Below are 22,847 nucleotides of genomic sequence, written 5' to 3' on the forward strand. Positions count from 1 at the left end.
ATACTTAATTTTACAGGGAGAGAGAGAGAGAAATATTCAGGTGTATCGCGTGGGGATCATTACCGACTGGAATTATCGGTAAGTGTTACCGATATGTGAAAAGTCCTTTTATCATTGTGACTGACAGTGTCTTATGCAATTCAGTTCAAGTTTCGCTTATGGTAACACGAATTGGAAAAATAAATGAATATAATTCAGTTAGCGAGCTTAAATCGAAAGGAAAATTCGAAATGTACAAGGTTAGAATCGTAGAACACAAGAGTTGTATATGGGATCATTGAAACCAGAAATATGATAGATTTCATAGAAGTGTGTTGGTAGGTAATACATGCAAACATGGGTAAACATGGTAACTCAGACATCTATTAACGTGCAAAGCTGGTCTCGGTCTTCAAGGGGCCAGATAAAAATTCTATTTTCATTAAAAGCACTCAAAGTGTACTTTGCTTGCATACTTTCAACCCTGCGAGCTGTATTCAATTGAAATTCAATTTTCAGGGAAAACGTGCTAGACTGTATCAGCTCTGCCACGATAACTGTTCATGCACCAACTCACGGGAGGAAAATATGCAAAATTCTTCCTACACAGCTTGTAAAACGATTAAACACAAAACAAATTACTACAACGTTTCTACCTGTAACTGCTCGGACCGTCCAATTAGTCGAACCTGTCGTGCCCCAAACATCGCACACGTAAACTTGAACCGCTGATGTCTTGGAAACGAAACCTTGTATTGGAAAATAGTAAGAGACCTTTTCCATTCATTTCGCGGATACAATTAATCTAGAGAAAGTGTCCAACATTTCCATTCACACTGTGTGTATCCCTCTCGTTCCAATTCTCGCCGTGTCACAATCTTCTTACGTCCTCTCGGCGTGGATCGCCGTCGTGGAAGTTATAACCGAGATTAGGTCGCCGCTGGACTGACTAGCGATTGGTTCTAGTGGTGGCACGCTGCAAAAAGATAATCAATCGTTATTAATCGGTCAAAGTAGAGCTTCTAAGGAGTTAAAGGGCTTAGATTACTCTGGCTACTGTTCTCTACTTTCTACTGTTTAATTACAACCTTCCTTATACGGATCTATGTGTTCTGACCAAACCCACGCGGTGTAAATTCTTCGATTCTGATCCCTCTAAAAATATGGACTTACGTAAGGGTGGTTTGACGGTTGAGGACGGCGGCGGTGGGTAACGCAAGGGGCGAGTGCGCGTGCCCCAATTGCGCCGTGGTTGGCGTACCTACAGGAGGTCGTCTCTCCTCGGAACCTCCGTTTCCTCCTTCGCTTCCACTTCCGCTTTCGCTCTCGACACCGACCCCGCCCCCGTTACCGCTGCCACCGCTCCTGTACACGTTCAACTGCATCGAGTCCACTGAAACGTGAATAAAATAGACTCATTAGTGGATTGCTCTTTCTCTGATACACCTGAGTTACAAACGGAATCTTACAGCTACCAAGTGACTACCAAGTAACTATCCGCGAGAATCGAGACACAGCAAAAGGATTTTTAGCAGCGCGGAAGACGACGAAATGAAAAAAAAGTGAATGACAAACTTGCTCACCGAGGACTCACCGAGTAAGCTAGACTTAATCTCGGTCTTGTGCATGCTGCTGGGCCCGGCCAGACTTCCGCTCATCCCCGAGTGATTCTTTGGCTTCCGCTTCCTCGTCTGTATCCCCTCCTTCTTCATGCTGAGCGGCCTGTTTACCTGTCGCGGTCGGAGAAGAAAGGAATTTAGCCACAATGACAGAGACAGAATTTAATTAAATTGAGCGAGACGCGATAAGGCCGCTATCGAGGATTGCCATCGCGATCGCGGACGGGCGATAACGTTTCTCGGTCGATCGTTCCGTGGAATCGTTGCGAATCGAGAGAACTGCGAGACGAGGAGAGACCTGGCTCGCGTAATGCTTTATTTATAGAGACGAGCGCGGTTTTCGAGGATTAATTACTTGTATGACTGTTGAAAATTATTGAATGGAATACGTAGATAATTAAGAAGGTTAATGTATGAAAATAAAAGATAATTTATAATTGTTGGGGGGACAAATCAGTCTCTAAAAATAATTGTAATTTCTCTCTTTCCCTTATCTGTACAGCTGATATCTAGCGGAACGAGACCGTCGAAAATCTCGAAAGCGCGCGATCGACGTCAACGATAACGATTTCATTTCCACCTGGGTATCTACGTCTCTGTTGCATCGCGCCTACCGAGAACGTTGCGCTTTCGAAATGTTTTCCGAACGATTATGGGAGCGCGCCTCGAAGGTGACGGCTGAGATTATCGGTTTGGAAAGAATTGCGTAATGGACACACGGAGGACTTGGCCCGAAATCCACAGTTTCAGCGTTGCATCGATGCCTTTATGTATTTTACGGCTAAACCTACCGACGTTCATTCTGCAACTATTTCTACATTTGTACTTCTTCTGATGAGACAAATGACTAGTTTTAAATGTAGAAATATTAAATAAATATGTATACGTTGTATATGTATAGTATAATAACTAAATTGTATTACGTGTATATACTACATTGGTGTAGTATACTATACTCATTATAGCGTATGTATATATAGTATGACTAAACTGAAATTATTAACCAATACAAATTATTGTACTATATATATATAATTGTTGTATACAGCTCTTCTGTGCAACATATGAATTATATACAATCCTTTCATGCATTATTCTATTATGCTATATATCCACATATATGTACATGTATGTATAGTATATATATGTACATGTATATGCATATATAGCATAATAACTAAATTGAATAATGCATGAAAGTGTACTAAACCATATATAAAAGTGTACTATACTATATACTATATATATAATTGTTGTATACATCTCTTCTGTGCAACATATGAATTATATACAATCCTTTCATGCATTATTCTATTCAGCTATTATGCTATATATCCACATATATGTACATGTATGTATAGTATATATATGTACATGTATATGCATATATATGATAATATAACTAAATTGAATAATACATGAAACGATTGTATGTAATTCATATGTTGCACAGAAGAACAACAATTTGAAAATTGCTGTTCTTCTGTGATTTGAGCCCGATTCGCGAAAGTGCAACGGGAGAACGTTTTTTGGAGGTTTCGAAGGCCCAGGTTGTCTAGAGATGATGACGCGAATGGCATAACCACGTATGGCATGCGTCGTACCTTTCGAGAGGCGGACGTGTAGCGAGTCTCGATCCGGTTACGAATAGCCCAAACACCGGAGGTTCGTTGTTTGTTTTCCGCGTGCTCAGCCGACGGCACACAGAGAAACGAGAGCGCGTAGGCGTGCGTTAGGGGACACAGGTGAAACGGGAAGACGTTTGCTCGTTGTCGGAAAATACCAGGGGAATCTTTCGTCGTCGAGAGGGGAACACCATGAGACTTTTCTAGATGGAAATTTGGACTCGGGAAAATTTCATTGCGAACACTTGCAAGGCGAACACTTGCAAGGCGTGCACTTGCAAGGCGTGCACTTGCAAGGCGTGCACTATGACAAGTTTCCACTATACTTAGAGTGAAGAAACCACAGAAATCCTCCGTTTAGGACGTCAGAGACTTCTCTTTTTGCGTTATTATCGTACTTTTTGATGCTTTAAATTAGCCCGGGCTCTCAACGTGGTGATCGGCTACGCTACGCACTGCTCCACCGTCTGCCCTTAACACATTATTCATTTAATAGAGATTTGCTTTTCGAAGGACTCCTATTAGTCACTCGAGCGACTTGTACCCCTAATTCGCAGAAGATGACATAGTTCGCTTCCAAGTCTAAATACATATGTTAATTGACCAATGTAAATAGTTGGTCGTAAGAAGAAGTATTATTAATTTTTTAATATTCTAGGATACTTCGGATACTTAGGATACTCTAGTAGAGACTAAACATTCTTTTCTTTGATTCTAAGGGAACAATTCACTCGTCGCGACTCCTAGACCGTACGGAGCCAAGGATTTCCTATCACAGACTGTCTAAGTTGTCTAAGCTCGAAATCTTCAAATCCAAACGACTTTTTTAGCCAACCTAATATTCGAACAACGATCTCGACTACCTTAAACCGATAAATATTCTCCGACTCACATTGTGCAGCTTGAAGTAGAGTCCGCAGGCGTTGCAGACGGGCTCCCCGTTATTGTTCCTTCTCCAGAGGGTGGTGTTGCTCGTCCTGCAATTCGCGCACTGCACCCCTGTCCTTCTCACGCCCGTCTGAAAAATACGCAACCACTTGCTCGTCAACAGGTTTCGACCACTCGAGGATCGCGTCGCCGATCCAACCAGCCGCTGTCACCGCGAATGCGTTTTATCGTGAACGTGACTCAAGGAAGTCGATCTTAATATAGCTCCCGGCGTCTCGAACACAGTTCCAGCGTCGCGGGATCCGCGTAATCGAAACCGCGTAAGTGGAAGCGTTCTCCGAGACGAAACCATAGCAATCAATGTCGTCAAGAGTTACGGGAACGCTTGTTTGCTCCGGTTACGGACAGATAACGCGACTCTTGCCAGTTTTACCGCGACGAGAGATAGAAATACGAAGAGAAGGACTGGTTATCGAATCATTTTCTCGAAATTTAACCCTACAGTGGGGTACTGATTTACGAATGCATCGCGTAGTTACGTTCGGGTATTCTTATTAACAATTTCGAAATATTAGGTTGTCCCAAATTAGGCTTCTTCTGTGACTTGCCAATCGATTATTTTATGTGGCAATGTTTACAGTCAGTGTAATAAGTATTCGTACGGGAACCAATTCATGATATGTACAGTATTTTATTCAAAATAAAACTTCATATATTTATTTTATTAATCAATTTTATGTGAAGAAATAATTAACCAACGTTGTTCCTACATACTTTTAGAGTAGAATTTTTTGTAAATTAGAGTTTATGATCTTTAATGTTAACCTTTTATGTATTTCTTTTCTTGTTAATTTTATTTTCAATCGGTTGCTGTACGAATACTTCTTACACTGACTGTATACGAATTTTGAATTCCATCCTAATTTTCTTTTGGATGTTAATGTGTAACAGTAACGAAGCAAAATGAATTACGTGATCCAATAATGTAACATTCGACATAAAGTATTGTATATATTATTCGTGTATGTATTACTGGATGGTAAAAACTTTTCTTAGGGACAACCTAATACAAAATGGGCAGTAGTATATGCATTAACAATAGAATTCGTTAAATGTGAGCAATCTAGCCAACAGGAAATTATTTAAGATTCCAGTATTATGCCTTCTGTTCGTTTCCATGATATAAAGGAAATCGTGCATTAGGGTTGAACCGAAATTTAGAGAAGAATTAAGGAGAACAAGTTATCGAGTCACTCTCGTCCAATTTAACACATTGATTGGCAGACTAATTCACGTGGAAATGTCTACAGAACTAAAATTTTGTCTCGAGACAATCTGAAACTATAGAATCGTTAATATTCATGTTAATATTCATCGTACTACTAATTTTTATATTCTCGTCAAAACGTACGAATTCTATCCAGATTATCTATCGACCCCTTCAAAATTAATTACTCAAGTTCCTTAGCGAAAAGCTCTGTCGCCCATATACGGGTGACGTGGCGTCCAACAAAAATTTCAACAAATCTAGCTGTTCCCGAATGACTAAAAAAAGATTCTCACCGGTGCAACGGGTTGCTTAGGTTTGCCGCATCTCATGGCGGGCCTGCTCATCCCGTTCGCCTTGCTGTAAACGCAGTTGTGACAGTAGTAATGTCCCGTCTCGTCCCTCCTCCAAACGGTGGCGAGGGCCGTGCAACCGGAGCACTCTTTCGGATCGGCGGTGACGATCGTTCCGTCGAAACCATCGTCAGGGCCCGCCAGCGGTAACCCTGCCCAGGGGGACGGTGCCCCTGCGCTCCCAGGAGACACGCTGTATCCGCCTCCGGAGTACAGCTGTATATTCGCGGCGTCGCTGACAGAGATCGCCGCGACGCCCTGGTAGCCCTGGACGCACTCGAACGTGGGCGGCGAAGGGGTCCCGGGGGTCGACCAGTACTCCGCGGAGGCGGTTGGTTTCGCGTACGAATAGGAACCGGCGCTACTTCCGTACAGGTTTAATTGAGAGCTGGGGGAACCGGGCTGCTCGTAGTGGATCGGCACGCCACGAGATGTGCCCAAGGAAGAGGCCAGGGTTGGGTCGCCCTTGATGTACGTGCTCCCTGGAGGATCCACCTGGCGAGGAAGAGTTAGGCGAGTTAGGAGAGTTAAGGGAGTTTGCAAGTTAGAACAGGGACTCGCTACGTCGGTATACTTAATATATTATTCAGCCTTATATTAACCCTTTATTTACTGGCGTGACTTACAGTCCGAGAGCTTGCGACATAAAATTTCGGCCAATTTCATTACAAATATCCTTTTGCTATTTGACTGTTTTTTACGAAAGAATAAAAATAATCCGTGGCTGGCAGAGAATAAACGGTGCATCGCTCCGCTAGAAAGTCGAAAACATGTAAGAAGTAACAGTATCTTTGACTGAAATCATTATTACTGAAATTTTTAGAATTTGTTTTGAAATTTTTATTGTTGACATACCAAATTGGATAAAAAAGTTGGTCTGGCAGATTTTAAGCGGTGCTAAATGGGTCTGGCAGCCGGAAAACCTTGTCGGAAAAACGAAGTATATGTACTACATAGGGTTAAAAAAATTTGGTCTGGCAAACTTTGAGTGGTGATATATCGGTCTGGCAGCCGTTTAAAAGAACGAACACATATGCGCCCCGTGCAATTTCATGACTTATTGAAGTTAAATAATAATATGATTACTGCAATAATTGTATGAAATAAAAATCATCACAGGAATATTTTATACATAACTAATGTATATAATGTTTGAAAATAATTATATCTTTATAGTTTTATTAGATTATCGAGATCTCAACGCCGATAAAGCGTGTGTGTTACGTTATATACGTTAGTTATTTATAGAATATTGCTGTGATGATTTTTATTTGATACAATTATTATTATTATTTAACTTCAATAAGTCATGAAATTGCACGACGCGCATATGTGTTCGCTCTTTTAAACGGCTGCCAGACCGATATATCACCACTCAAAGTTTGCCAGACCAAATTTTTTTAACCCTATGTAGTACATATTGTTTATACAAAAAGTTTCAGAAATAATGATTTCAGTCAAACTACTTCGTTTTTCCGACAAGGTTTTCCGACTGCCAGACCCATTTAGCACCGCTTACAATCTGCCAGACCAACATTTTTATGCAATTTGGTATGTCAACAATACACGCTAAAAATGTCAGTAGTAATGATTTTGTCCAAAAATCAAATTATTATAATACGCCATAGTGAAGCGTTGCACCACTGAATTCTTGCCAGACCAAGCATTTCTGAACTATGGAGACATACCATCTTCGGAAAACAGGTTCATTTGTGTAATGAAATGAATCACCCATTTCTGTCGCGGGCTCTCGGTCTATTATAAGTTCTGTCAATTTTCACGTGGTACTGTATTAATTAAACGCTTCGAAACACCTATTGCGACATTCAAGTCCACCTCAAGAACCTCTATGACGTTCGTTTTTAATTATTGCATAGCACCGCAAGCTTCGAGTTCGAATTCTTGAGTTTTAATTGCATGGGATTGCACTACTATATGATTGATTCTTTTTCCTATTTATTTTTCCATTACTTATATGTACTTACGCCATAGACTTTTCGATACTATATACAGGCTTCTCTATTCCTTACTTTTATTAGCCGACCCTAACCCAATGTTGAAAAACTAGGGCTTGAAATTAAAGAAAGGTACATAGGTGTATAATTGAAAGAGCAACGGTACTGGAACTAAAGGGAAGTGGACAAGGTGCAAAATTGAAAGCGCAGCAGTATAGACACTACAATTAAAGAGAGATGCACAACGATATAGACACTGAAATTAAAGAAAGGTCCACAAGGTGCAAAATTGAAAGCGCAGCAGTATAGACATTAGACTTAAAGAACGGTGCATAAGGTGTATAATTGAAAGTACGACAATATAGATACTACAATTAAAGAGAGGAGCACAAGGAGCACAATTGAAAGCACAACGATATAGACATTGAAATTAAAGAAAGGTGCACAAGGTGGAAAATTGAAAGCGCAGCAGTATAGACATTAGAATTAAAGAATGGTGCACGAGGAGCATAATTAAAAGCACAACGATATAGACACATCAATTAAAAAGGACTGCAGAAAGAGCATAATTGAAATCACAACAATGTAGACACTACAATTAAAAAGAGCTGCACAAGGAGCATAATTAAAATCCACAACAATATAGACACTAACAATTAAAGAGAGGTGGACAAAGTACCAAATCAAAAGAATTGAACCAACTACCACCCACGTCATCATCCATACAAAAAAAAAAAGTGTTACTCACCCCTCCCACTCTAGACGTGAGCTGAGCAGGCGTGGGGTATGTCAGGATCAGCTGATCGCCAGACTTGGCGTAGGTGTATGTAGGCGCCTGCTGGAAGGTCTCGCTTCCGGATATGTACTGAGCGGCGTACTGGACCGTCTGTGAGGGCGGAATAGCTACGGTCTCGAGGGTGGTGTAGGTGCTGGACACCTTGATGTTGTCCGAGGCGGCGGCTGCCACCGCGGCGAATCGTTCAGCGGCGGCTGCCGCCGCAGCGGCGTTGGAAGCGTCCGTTTCATACTTGATATTAGCGGTACCAGCGTCCGCGTAGCCAGGTACCAGGTGATGCTGAGGCTGGTTGGGTGGTTGCTGGTTACTGGCGCCACGAATCCCCTCACCGATCGGGGGAGAGTAAGGGGGGACAGGTGAACCCAGCTGGACGTTGCTGGTGGCCGCGTTGGATCTGCTCACCATGGGTCCCTCGTAATCCTCGCTGTTGGGGACCAGAACTGGGGAATCTTGATGGTAGGTCCTTCCTGTCGTTCCGTTTCCGCTGGACTGATTGGTCTCGCGGGGACTGTACCTCTGCTGGGCGCTGGAGACCGAGGATGCCCGTCTTTCTTGCGTCTGAACCACGATCGCGTGGTTCTCCCTTCGGAGCTGCTGTCCGTCTGTCGTGTAGGTGTACATCCCGTTCGAGTCCGGTCTGTCTGTGCCTGCCGAATCGTACCTGAGCAAAAATCGGGTTCGAGGATGTATTGGTTTGGCTTAGGTTTATTTAATATAGTGTAAGTTAGCGATAGTGTTAGTTTTGTAATGTATACAGTTTATTAAGAATGGTATTGAGTGATAGGAGTAACCATTGTTTTGAGCATCTGTAAAATTAGGGTCGCGCTACACTCTTCTTTGGGGAGTTGACGAGAATTTGAATATTTAAACGTTCGGACATTGAAAAATTCAAAGGTTTGAGGGTTTAAAGGTTCGAAAGGTCGAAAGTTCAAAGAGTCAAAGACTCAAAAGTTAAAAATTTCAAAAGTTCAAAGGGTCAAAAGCTCAAAAGTGTAAAGGCTCAGAGGCTCAGAGGCTCAAAGGTTCAAAAGTTCAAACTCTCAAAAGTTCAAAGGATCAAAAACTCAAAAGTGTAAAGGTTCAAAGGTTCAAAGGGTGAAAAGCTCAAAGACTCAAAGCTTCAAAGGCTCAAAAGTTCTAAGACTCCAAAGTTCAAAAGCTGAAAAGTTCAAAAGTTCAATACTCCAAAGGGTCAAAAGCTCAAAAGTATAAAGGCTCAACGACTCAAAACTTCAAAGACTCAAAGGCTAAAAATTTTAAAGGCTCAAAGACTCAACGACTCAAAACTTCAAAGACTCAAAGGCTAAAAATTTCAAAGGCTCAAAGACTCAACGATTCAAACACTCAGACATTCAAAAACTCAAAAATTCAAATCTTCAAAGCTTCAAACCTCGAAAAACTCAAACATCCAAATCATACCTGGCCTGCTCCTTGACGGTGAGCGTAGTAGGATCCACAGTATCGGACACCTCGACCTGCACCTCCTGGCCGTTAGTGGTCAAGTAAACGACTCGTTGCTCTCCGGAGCGATGTTGTTGCCCGTCCCCGTCAGCCTGAGAGATCTGCACGAAGTGTTGGCTGTCCTGCTGTTGTTCGTCTTCCTGGTACCCTCGAGGTCGGGATTGCCTGTGCTGTTGCTCGACCGAGGCGTGCTGAAGATGATGCTGGTGATGCTGATGGTGATGGTGATGGTGGTGCTGCTGCGCTTCGAGCTGAATATTGCCGGATATCACGCTGGCATCGGGCGAATCCGACTCGGGTTCCGGGACAGACTCGGTTATCTGTCCTGCGGTCGTGATAGTACGCACGTGTCTTCGCGCCGTGATAACCGTGCGAGGACTCTCCGCCGGTTCTTCCGCGACTGTCATCCTCGGGGATGCTGCCTCCGCTTGGCCGTCATCCCACTCGCGCTTGATCTCTCGCTTCACCAGTGCCTCCTTCATGGTGTCCTGGAACAAACGTATAAATTAAATTAAAAAGGACGAGTACCGGAGTTGAGGAGTCCCTTTAAAAAGTGTAAAATTTATTCTTATCGTCGCAATTCTTTTTGAAATTCGATTTCACGAATAACTTGCGCTCATACTTGCATTCTGGCATCTTCAAGAATTTTTATATATCATATAGCATATGCTATAGTCCATGGTTGCGACGTAAATGGGTTAAGGACCAGGCGCAGCACGCCACGATTTTCAAGGACAGGTCGAACCGGACGAACACCTCGCGGCACGCGACCAGATCAAACCTCGAAGAAAACGCGACCGGGCGAACTGAGACAGCCGACGGAAGAGGGCGAACGAAAAAAAGACAAAGGCAGGAAGAATGAGGGGGCAGAGGGGCCCGAAGGCACACCTCGTCCGTCGCGAGTCGAAACGAGCCGTGTTTACCCTGGCGCGCGTCACACTTCCCTTCGACAATGTCAAGTTTCGACTTCCGGACCGAGCACGCGACTCTTTCTTTGTCGGAGCTCGGTGTCCTCGCCACTCGCGCATCGAGGCGAACACTTCGCTCCGTGAAACCGTTTGAATCACCGCGATTCGTTTGAATCAACACGAGGACCCATATCTTTTACACGAAGCGGCATATTTTGATGAAAATTGGCAGAAATGTTTCTCAAAGGATGTACTTTGATCCACCTACGGGATATTTATATTACTCGTTCGGTTTCGCCAGTAAAAATTCTTAAAGATGCAACCCCACTATGTACCTAAAAATTTCGAGCACTCTAACACAAGGACGTATATCTTTTACACGAATCGCTATATTTTGATGAAAATTGGCAGAAATGTTTCTCAAAGGATGTACTTTGATCCACCTACGGGATATTTATATTACTCGTTCGGTTTCGCCAGTAAAAATTCTTGAAAATCCACCCCCACAATGCAGCTCAAAAATTCGAGCACCCTAACACAAGGATGCATATCTTTTACACGAAACGTCATAGTTTCATGAAAATTGGCTGACAATGTGTCTCAAAGGATGTACTTTGATCTACCTAAGGGATATTTATATTACCCATTGTGTTGGGCCAGAAAAAATTCTTGAAGATACACCCCCAACATGTAACTAGAAAATTTGAGCACCCTAACACACGGACTCGTATCTTTTACACGAAACGTCATATTTTAATGAAAATTGGCAGAAATGTTTTTCAAAGCATGTACTGTGATCCACCTACACTATATTTACATCTCCCATTATCTATCCGCAGAAAAAAATTTCTAAATACTACCGTTACCGAAAGCGTTCGCATACATCCCTCCCTTGAATATTAATTAAATCGAATCCCTTAATTTTCGTACATTTTTGCCGCGAGTACTACGCACTGCAGGAAGCTCAAATTTAACTAAAGCCTCGTATACTGTTCTAATTGGGCCCGTAAAAATTTGCCGTTGAAATCTATATTAGAAATGTCATCGCAGCAGACAATTTTTAGGGCGATTCTTTCACCTACTCGTAATCTTCTTATTTACCTGATTCGTTCGCGCAGCTATTTTCCAGACTCGTTCGACGTAGCGACGTCCAGCGTCGAACCGGCGCACGAACCACACCGATCACTCGAACGCGAGCGTTGCACACCTGAGCTCGAATCGACGCTTCGCCGTCGAGACGTAGCTAGGAACTGACGCGAGCAGCGGCGGCGGTGCACCGACCGACCCGACGTGAAATCCAGAATTACGGAGATCGGTGGACGGCGGTACGACGATGCCGGGACGTGGATCGAACCTAAGCGCGTCTAGTGTCATAAGTGGACGACCACGGGCGATTCCTAGCGATCGATTCGCCAGCGGTAACTTGGCTGGTTATGCAATTAAAGAGAGGTTGATTAAACGAAGAACTTCAGGTGATGCGTAAGGGGAATACGAAATTACGTAACCGAGGGTGTAGTAGAGTTGTACAGAAGTAAGGCGGAAAATTGGGGGAATAAATGAGAGTGTTGATTAGGAATCTGTCTTGATTAGGAATCCGTCTCGATTAGGATAATACATCACACTGTAATAGAATTTTCAGGTTGCTAATTCTGGTAGGTGGATACGGGGACTAGTGTGTGTACTATATGGATTGGGATATTTAAGTGAAAATTGGCAGAAATGCTCCTTAAAGCATGTATTTTTAATCTATCTACGTGATATTTATATTGCTCATTCTGTTGTGTTAGAAAAAATTCCTGAAGATGCAACCTCACCGTGTAACTAGAAAATTCGAGCACCCTAACACGAGGACTCATATCTTTTACACGAATCGTTAAATTTTAATGAAAATTGGCAGAAATGCTCCTCAAAGGATGTACTTTGATCCACCTATACGATATTTATATTGCCCATTCTGTTATGTCAGAAAAAATTCCTGAAGATGCACCTCCAACATGTAGCTAGAAAATTCCAGTAACCTGATATGAGGACTCATATCTTTTACACGAATCGCTATATTTTAATGAAAATTGGCAGAAGTGCTCCTCAAAGCATGTACTTTGAGCCACCTTCACGATATTTATATTACTCATTCGGTTTCGCCAGAAAAAATTCCTGAAGATGCACCCCCTACAACTCCAAAACACCACACCACAGCACAAGCACTCATATATCTCACATAAGTCGCCATATTTTTGCGAAAATCAGCAGAAATCCTCCTCGAATCATTCACTTTTAATCCACCTACGCGATATTTACCTTATCGATCCGATTTCGCCAGAAAAAATTCCTGAAAATTCACCCCATACAATTTCAAAACTCCATCACCACAACACAAGCACTCATGCCTCTAGCATAAGTCGCTATATTTCGACGAAAATCGGCGGAAATATCCCTCCCCCCACCCCACCCTCCCACCTTCCCGCCAAACTACACATTTTCGAATAACCGTACGAAATATTTACGTGGCCCGTTCGAGGCGATAAAAGTTGACCGTGAGTAACGGGGTGTTTTCGTTCGTCACCTGTTATTGGAACAAGCTGGCCCCGCGGCTTAACCCCTCCGTGGAAGTTATGGGATTTCGCTTACCGTTGGTCTCTATCGACGAAAAGCTGGCGCGAGAGATCAGGAAGACGAGCAGAGAGAATCCCTGGCGATCGGAGCGAAAAAGAGGCGACAACGGAGGGGTCCGTTTGTTTGTTCGCCGATAACGAGCGGCCGCTAGCTAGCTGTGAGCGAGATAACGGAACGCGCTCGCGCGGGAGGAGGTGGAGCAAGGGGGTCCGCGAGAGGTGTCCACGTTCTCTTCATCCTTCCCTCTCGACGGCCATCGTTGCCGGCGCCATTTTGCGACGGCCACCGCGACGCGCGTCGGTAGGGTGGCCACTGGTGAATCATTCGCGCGGTGGTTATCTCGCGTCGGTCGAAAAAGTTCCCTGCGTCCAAGACCCGTCGTTTTTTAACCCTCTGCACTCGAGGCCATTTTTCTGGTATCTGTCAGCAACTCGAGATGCTTTGTTAGCATTCTATTGGCACGAATGCTAAGCTTAGATTGACATCGAAGACGTAGGCCGATTTCTATTTTATTGACACTTTTCGAGATCCGAAGATACTAAACCTAAAGAAACATTATTCCTGGTAGATTTGCTGCGTCGAAGCTAGCGGTGACTTAGAGTCACCTCTCGAGTGCAAAGGATTAAGCACACGAAGGGGCGCAGGGGTTGCTGAGAAGGTTAGGAATCGTCCGGAATTAGTTATTAATTATTAGTCCCAGCCTCGTTAATCGAATTCATAGTGTATCAAAAATTCAAACTCAAAAATTTGTATACTAAAGGGAGTATATGTTGACGATTACTTTGGACAAATTTCAATATTTCCGTTCCAATCTTTGCGAACTTCCAAAATCCATGAAACATTGACACGAACGATGGTACCGAAGAGGCGCCCTCCCGCGAATCGCGTTATCGCTGGCCCATCGTGGCTTCCGGTCCCCCCCCCCCTCCCCCGGGCCCAGTTCCGTGGATTTTTGGACGAAGTCGAACGCGTCAATCACCTTCCGTCACCGTTACGTCACCGGTTCCTCTGATTCACCTTCGCAAACTAAGCGTCGTTGTCACCGCAAGCCTAATCAACGAGCCCTAGTAACTAAATCGTCTTCGGGAATTAATTCCATGAAAGCAGCCAGGAAATCGTGACTTTTCCTTTCACAAGATGTTTGTACGCATCTCCCAGATTAAGAAAATATTTTTTATATTCGGTATACGTTCCACTAAAAAAATGGCCCAGCGCGCGATCCAAAAATGGTCTTTTCGTAAATCCTGCCCCTGGGCCATTTTTTATTTAAACATTTACCGAATAAAAAAAAAATATCTTCCTAATCTACGAGAGGCGTACAACCACCCTGTACAAGGAAAAGTCCGAGGTAGCTTTCGATTCCTCGGGATTAATTCCCAAAGAAGCTTGGGTGTCTTCGCGATAGTAATCTCGTCGGAGGCGCCGACCTTTAGTTCCTTGGGTATTAATCCCGATCGAATTCATATTTACGAAACCCAGTTCGCAGTGTACGTGAAACGGGCGATACAGATCTACGTGGTACACCGTCTCCACGTTTCTTCGCGGTCCTCGAGCGATAAGAGGCCAGCGAAGATTGAGAACCCCGTGGAACGAGCCTAAACTCGTTGTTTGTTCCTCCGCCGACAAAAGTGATCGACGAGCTTCGAGTTCCAGGGCGAACGATGCGATACGTCACCGCGATGACTCGAGCAAAACAAATGGCGTGTTCCAGATCCCGTTCGAATCGAAAACATCGTCGAGAAGATGGCACACCCCGTGGACGTTCGATCCAACGAAAGTTAAATAAAAGCGACACCGTTGATAAAACTCGTTGCTGCGCGAGGCGAAAGAGCGGTGCACGCCTTCGTGACTCGTTTTTTTTCTGAGAAATAGTAGCGTACACCTTTCGTCTCTATTGCTCGCTAGCTAGTGGTTTCACCCGCGTGGAATATTATTTATTGGGTTGTCTGGAAAGTCCATGCCAATTTTTAGTAGGCGGTACAGATCTGAATATATCGATATGGTTGAAAACAAACAACATGTGGACATCTCCTTGAAAGGTGGAAAAGTTGTGGAACGAAATGGTACATACATAATTCAATAAATATATATCAACATTCAAACGTGTCTGAAATATTTCTTAAAAATTGGCACGAACTTTCTGGACAAGCCAATATTTTACGTCGTTCGCATTCGGCCACGTGTTCCTTCGTGAATCAGTAGTAGAATCAGTGAACTGTCTTTTGTTTTCCGTAACTCGGAAGTTTCGAACGATATTTTCGATAGCTGTGGCTCGATGTTGCAACCGCGTGAAATACTAACGTTGCAACCTCTGTGCATTTACGGAGACTTTACTGTATCCTTTCTCATTCCGTGTATACATCACAAACCTCTGTGCAAAATTTCAACTTTCTAGGTTCGAGGGTTTAGCCTGGACGTTGATTGTAATCCGTCAGGGCTTCGTTCTTATATATATATATGTATATATAGATTATTGGACAGCTATATACCGACGCTCTGGATTAGGTAGCGACTTCTTCCTTATCTCCCCACGTGTGTTTCAGATCACGTAGAAGCGCGATAAAAGAATATTTTTCTGATTTTTTTCGTTTTTCTTCTAGCGAACCTAAAAATTGTGCCAGTACTCGAATCGTCGAAGCGACGAAAGTTGGAGCAGATGGGACTTTCTACGATAAGGTGGATCAAGACTGGGTGGTGCCATTTTTTTTTTATCTTCGTTACCGGAAAATTAAATTTTCTTTCGTTAAATTTCGAAACGAAACTGTTCTACGAAGCATCGTATATCTTTTAATTATTTTCAATATAATTTGAAGATATTCTTTTCCGTTATTTATTTCTAAAAAATGGTAACTGTACAGACACAATTCTCGTGTTATCTCGAAATATTAATTATTAATTTGTACTCGAGCAATTTTAACGACGAAACAACACGGTTTCTTATCGGAGACCACTTGTTATCGGCACCGTCCATGTTCGACCCCCAAAATTTCGACCAGCTACCTACGCGAACGAATGAATGGCCTTCGAGCGTAGCACTCGAGTTAAGCTTCCATTGCAACTATCGAGCGCGAATTTCGTCGATCGACGCGAGTACCTGGCTATGTGGAACGGATTCCTCGATACGGTTATCTAGGATGGCATCGAAAAAATTAATTGTTTATCGGCGAACGAAGGAAATACAGATTGGTTCGCGGTACGTCGTTGATAAGGAACGATAACGAGTCGATACAAGAGCGCTATCCGTTCGTCGATCGATCGAGAAAAATCGACGATCGAGTCTTCCATCGGGGTGAATGGGGGGGGGGGGGGGTGGGGAGGAAGGGGACTCGTTGAGAAACGTGAAAAAAAGAGAATACGTTTCGTCTTCGAAAAAGAATTACAACGAGCTTGGAATGAATTGATCGAAGCAAATGATGAAGCAAGTAAACGAAGCGGAATACGAATGAAATCCCGAAACCAGGCTCTGCGTTTTATCAGAGATTTATTAGTTGGGGATTAAAGCCATAAAGTTACGTTTCGACCCCTCGCAGGTGCTCATCGGATATGTTTTATGGCGGGCGATGTAAAAATTATATAGAACGCAAGAAGCGATCTGGCACGATTAAGTCGTATTTGAAAAGTGTGAAAAATCTGTACATACTTTCTGTTTGCAATTGGATGGTTACAGAGCTATGCTAGATGAGAAAAGAGGGGAGTGTGTGGGGAATTTTATACGAAATCGATGTACAAATGCGAGCACTTCGAGTCCGAGGGAATTCTTTAATTTTGTGATTTTTCTAGAAGTATGTTAAAGTGGGTCGACGCAGGTGGGTGTGTAATTGGTTTTCTGGATTTGGATACTCAAAGTATGGACTTCAAAATTATTCACTATTAATTTTTAACGGGATTCCAAGTAACGTGGTATTTTTTAAAGAATTTTGTATTTATCAACAGCAAAGTTACGTGAATTTATCTGGATTTCTAGGTATGCACGCTAAAAATATAAGGCATACTGTTCCTAATATCTTCAAAATCATTCAATAATTAATTTTTAATGGCATTCTAAGTACCATGGTATCTTTTAAACGATTTTACATTTATCAACAGCAAAGTTACATGAATTTTTCCTAGTGTCTCTCGGAATTTTCAATTATTCATGTTTACCACTAAACATACCAACGTTCATTTGTATTAATTCAACAATGACTAGTTTTAAAGACACTTATTAAATGGAAAAATATTTTATATGGAACTAAATTGAATAATGCGCGAAACAATAGTATCTACAGTCAGACCTATAAGTATTCGTATCCTCTATGACTATTGAAGAAGTTTTGAATGAATGAAATAATAGTTTTGATATTGCCAAATGAATTTTTCATTATAAATATGTATATGAATAAGCTTATACATGTATATATTTATACAAACATACACTTGGAAACATCAAACCTATCATTTCATTTAAACAAATTTCTTCAATGGACGTAGTGGGTACGAACATTTATGGGACTGAGTGTATGTCTATTAACAAAAGTATAAATTAGTGGTTTGACGTTTTCAAATAAATATTTCATTACAAATATACATACATTAAAAATATGATATACAGACAGTCCATAAGTATTCGTGCCTTCTATATTTATTGAAGAAATTTGTCTAGTTTAAATGAACGCTTCGTGTTGCCAAATAAATTTGCAATTGCAAATATAAATATACAATTTTGCACGAGCAAAATTTATTCGTGTACATATTTATAATGAAAAATTCTTTTGGAAGCATCACACCTGCATTTAATTTAAATATTTGTCTAGTTTAAATGAGTGCTTCATGTTGCCAAATAAATTTACAATTGGAAATATAAATATATAATTTTGCACGTGCAAAATTTATTCATGTACATATTTATAATGAAAAATTCTTTTGGAAGCATCACACCTGCATTTAATTTAAATATTTGTCTAGTTTAAATGAGTGCTTCATGTTGCCAAATAAATTTGCAATTGCAAATATATACATGTGCAAAGTTAATTCGTGTATTTTTTTAAATTTAATTTACAAAATCAGACTTTCAAGGGGTTAAGTACCAAAAAATAAATTTGAATAAAATTCTCAAACTTCGATGAAGTTATAAAAATAAATACCCAATAAATAAAGTTTGAAAACAAAGTAGAAGTTTGAAAATAAAGTATGAATGACTCTGCTTTTCACCGAAGAACAAACAAAATTAATTGAATATAATACGTTGATATTCTCTTTCAATTTAATTTGGAAAATCAGACTTTTGAGAGTTTTACATACAAAAGAAAAATAAATTTGAATAAAATTCTCAAACTTCGATGAAGTTATAAAAATAAATACCCAATAAATGATCAATTATATAGCTTCCAATGGTCTAGAAACAAAAGTTAATCACAATAGAAATTTTCAAGATTAGTTTAGCAGTGAACTTCTGAATACCAAGACACCATGGTATCCAAGCAGTCCTACACCTATCAATGACACCTCTATCTTACATCCGTCTCGTCTCCCACCCTCCTCGTGCACCAAAACAACATCCAAACATCCCCTCTCGATCATCCCCCGTCCATGCCCAATTCCCTCTCGCTATACGAGTACTCCGTACCTCGGAACGGGGTAGAGGTCCGAGGTCGAGCCGGCGACGATACGCAGGGTGGAGATAAACGCGATAGGGATAAAAATCGAACGAATCGCGCGAGCATCGCGACCGATGGGGAGGCCTGGTCGAGAGTCGGCTGCGAGAGGCACGCCGTTGTCAAAATAAACGGCACTATCGCGATTTATCTCGTTTCCCATGATAATAAGAGATAAAACTGCATCCTTACATTAGCTAGTATATCAGCTAAAATGATAATTTCAGTCGTCGGGTCCGCCAGGAACGCGTAGGGCCGTTCCTCTTCATCCGCGACCGAGTTTCGCCCCGGGAGGCCACGCGACCCGCGTCGAACCGTCCGTCGACAAGTTCCTGGATATCCTCGAAGCTCGAGAACCGGGTCGTCGACACGGAGACTCCACCGAAAGGAATTTCCTTCGCGTCGCACGATGGAGCAGCCGAGCTCACCGACGGCCGAGCGTCCCGACGGCCCTCTAGACGCTCTATCCCTCTAGACGCTCGATCATCCAGCGCGAACGGATTTTTGAGCGCTCGACCTCTTCAACAGGGATTCTCCGTCTCGAGGTGGAATACGTGCGCGAGAATCGTCGAGTCGCGGCGAACGGAAGACGTTCACGTCGGACGCGGATACTTGGCCAGGTAAAGCCTCGTTTCTGCTGGTGCGACGAGTGCAAAGTGTCGGGTTCGAAAGGCGTCAGGGGAAAGTGGTTGCTAAGATTACTTTGTAGATTTTGTATTTTGTAGATTTTGCTGGGATGGGATTTGTAGATTTTTCGGAATGGATTTAGGTGGATTTAGGTGGATTCAGGTCGAGTTATGGGGTAGTTTCAGTGACGGGGATTTTTGGAAGAGTGGATGGGGAAGTAGGAAAGCTGAAGTTGTAGCATGTATGGATCGAGGTATGGTTGATCCTTCAACCGTGCTTGGCCTTCTCGCTGTTCATGGCTCGCATAATCGTCACGGTGGTGTGTTGTTGGGTACGAGATGGAGTGGTTGGACAGTGAACGAGTTAACTGACTACATTTTTGAAGTTTTGTCGCGCCTGCGAGGGGGAACGTGACGCTCTTCGCGTAGGTGTCCACGCTAAAGTGTGACAGACCCATATTTCGATAACTATCGATGATACGACAAAATTGTTTAGATGTAAATTGCAGGATACAATGGGTTCTATATTGTGGCGTAGACGATATTTGAGTAACAGGATCGATAAATACAGGGCTTACTAGACTCAATAGGATTTAAACACATGTGCGTATAGGGATTAGCGAATGATTAGTTGCACTACTTCAATCAAGCAATTCGGTTACATTGTATTTCAATTGGGTTGCGAACCAATTTTGTGATTCGTTTGTAATCCATTGCGAATGTAATTCAATTGAATTCCAGTGATTTTTAATTATGAAATTGATTTGAAATTCTAGTAATTTATTGTGTAATTACTAGACTGTGGATTTTTATGCATTTAGAGGAAAGTTGAATGTGCAAGAACCTACAGAATGCAAACAGTACGCAAGAATACAAAAAAGATCGAAAGTAAAAAGTTCACGTTATAATATCTTCAGAATAAAATTAATTTCTATTTAGGTTCAATTTTTCTCGGCACGTTCGCGAAGGTTTTATTTTCCATGAAGATCCGCAGTCTACTTATTACACTGACTATATTTATAACGAATCATTTATGTATTATTTGGAAACATCAAACTTGTCATTTAATTTAGACAAATTTCTTCGATAGACGTAGAGGGTACGAATAGTTACGAAACTGACTGTACATCTAATGTGCCATGCGTATAATCAATGCTATCATACGGAATTGAATATCGGTAACAGTTTAGGGGCTACTCAGGGACCATACTCCGAGACGATGCAATATATCGATTCGATAAGCCAGTGTTCGTTGTTACGGAAACTCTGTTAACACGTCGACTGCCAGACTAATACTCTTGAAAATTTCTATCGTGATTAAGTTTTCTCTCTAGACTATTGGAAGCTACATAATGAAGCATTTATTGTGGTATTTATTTTTATAACTTCATTGAAGTTTAAGAATTTAATTCGAATATACTTTCTTTGTTACTGAACATTCAAAATTAATTTTGTTTGTTCTTCAGTGAAAAGCACTGTCACCCATATATGGATGACAGATCGAAACGGGTGTCGAAGGTGCTGCGCAGTATTACACGCCTCATGCCTTTGTTTACTTTAATATTATTCACGAGATTAGAAACAACGAACGGTCCACTATTTCCCAATAAAGCGGAACCTCGTCGCGGCGTGGAATGCGCTTCGAACGCGAGCGGAAGTGGGAATCGGCCGTGAGTCCGCACGTCAACGTTCGCCTCGCTGGATTTAGTTCTTTCCATTATTTTTTCGGGAATCAACGCGTCAAAGTACAGCCAAAGGGTTGCGTCACGGTCGGCCGGGGAATCGCGAACACGACGAGGCCATTTCCCTTATCAGTCGAGTAGGAAATCCTTATCAGCGCGAATGAAAATCCCCGACGGCGCGTTGTGCGTGCTCGTCGCCGCGTTATTAGAAAAATAACAAACGAAACGAAACGTAGCGAAGCGAAAGAATTACGAGAGCAATTAACGGGAACGTCATTCCTGCGACGCATCGCTATTTTAATCGACGGAGTAATCGCGAACGCTTTGATCTGTCGCTGCATCGACACTAGCGAGACCTAACATTTGATTCTTTTCTAAAACCTCGTCAAATTCATGATTTTAGATTGCTTTTTTTTGACGACTCTGATTTCGAATTATTTTTCTTAGTTTCTCGATGAAAAGATAGCTTGTCACACCTCTCTTAAATCAACCAACGAAAAACCTAGAATGTTCGTTTGCTTGAATTATTGATATTACAAGCCCTCGATGACACTTTGGTCAGACTTAAAATTTCACTCATTCTCCTGACCACATCGAATTCTCAATTCTAGATTTCTATTCTTTTATCATCCCCCTTCACAATTATTTTTCTCCAATTTTCCAATAAAAAAATACTCTGTGACCTCCCAATTCTTTCTCGTCTCGAACAACCAAAAAATCTAGAATCTCCATGTGCCCGAATTTTTCTAACCACCACAATTCCCAATTCTAAATTTCTCCTCCCTTTTAACATCTCCCCTTCACAATTATTTTTCTTGAATTTCCCAATAAAAAAAAAACTACTCCCAGTCCTCCTAACTCTTCCTCGTCTCCAACGCCCAAAAACTCTAAAATCTACATATACTCGAATTTTTCGTCGGCAGATAAGAAATTCGTCCATCGACGATCCAGAGTCCAGAGACGCCTAGGGATGACGCGACGTCCGTCTTCGTTGCGCAATCGCGCTTCCGCGAGCCAAGCTCCGTAATTTTCCATCGCATGGAAAAGACTCGGTCGTCTCGTCGATGAAAATTCGCGGGCGCGCCCATGTACGATCGCTGATTTCACGCGTTCGCGAACCAAACGCGCGTACCCCCTCGCGTCCCCCGCGTCTGTTCCCGGCGATGGCGAATGCAAGAACCTAAAGCTCTTTACGATCCGATTCCCGCGGCGCTTGTTGGCTTGTTGGCTCCTCGGGTCTTTACAACGCAATTAACCTGTAATTTACAACGACCGAATCCTACGGAGACGGTCTTAACCGTTGACGCGACCAACCGGAGCAAACAAGCCCGGTGACTCTGGCGTAAATCAGAGAAACGGGGACCGGAGCAGGCGAATATGGCGGACGGCTTTCGGTTGAGGACGTCCGGAAGAAATAGGACAGAGAGGTTGAGAGGTTTTGT

General features: G+C 42.3%; 1 protein-coding gene and 1 long non-coding RNA gene across 4 annotated transcripts in view; one reads left to right on the forward strand and one right to left on the reverse strand.

Moving 5' to 3' along the window:
* The window catches only part of LOC128895592 (methylcytosine dioxygenase TET-like), a 26,698-nt gene continuing 3,851 nt past the window's right edge, over window positions 1-22,847 (reverse strand). Inside the window, exons 1-8 of one of the 3 annotated variants that reach the window (XM_054158313.1) lie at window positions 11,953-12,230; window positions 9,902-10,431; window positions 8,435-9,143; window positions 5,675-6,226; window positions 4,116-4,241; window positions 1,574-1,709; window positions 1,153-1,372; window positions 1-955 (exon numbers count right to left, since the gene is read on the reverse strand). In XM_054158313.1, the coding sequence (XP_054014288.1) occupies window positions 862-955; window positions 1,153-1,372; window positions 1,574-1,709; window positions 4,116-4,241; window positions 5,675-6,226; window positions 8,435-9,143; window positions 9,902-10,425 (2,361 nt within the window). In that variant the 5' untranslated portion in view covers window positions 10,426-10,431; window positions 11,953-12,230 and the 3' untranslated portion in view covers window positions 1-861. Of the gene's footprint in view, window positions 956-1,152; window positions 1,373-1,562; window positions 1,710-4,115; window positions 4,242-5,674; window positions 6,227-8,434; window positions 9,144-9,901; window positions 10,432-11,952; window positions 12,235-22,847 lie in introns of those variants that run through there. The other 2 variants (XM_054158314.1, XM_054158315.1) reach the window with 2 other exon arrangements.
* Window positions 19,291-22,847, forward strand: part of LOC128895613 (uncharacterized) — a 13,597-nt gene continuing 10,040 nt past the window's right edge. Inside the window, exon 1 of the long non-coding RNA XR_008461830.1 lies at window positions 19,291-19,717. This is a non-coding gene — a long non-coding RNA (uncharacterized LOC128895613). The remainder of the gene's footprint in view (window positions 19,718-22,847) is intronic.

The sequence above is a fragment of the Hylaeus anthracinus genome, unplaced genomic scaffold, assembly GCF_026225885.1.
Source record: "Hylaeus anthracinus isolate JK02 unplaced genomic scaffold, UHH_iyHylAnth1.0_haploid 5, whole genome shotgun sequence".
In the NCBI taxonomy this organism is placed as follows: domain Eukaryota; kingdom Metazoa; phylum Arthropoda; class Insecta; order Hymenoptera; family Colletidae; genus Hylaeus; species Hylaeus anthracinus.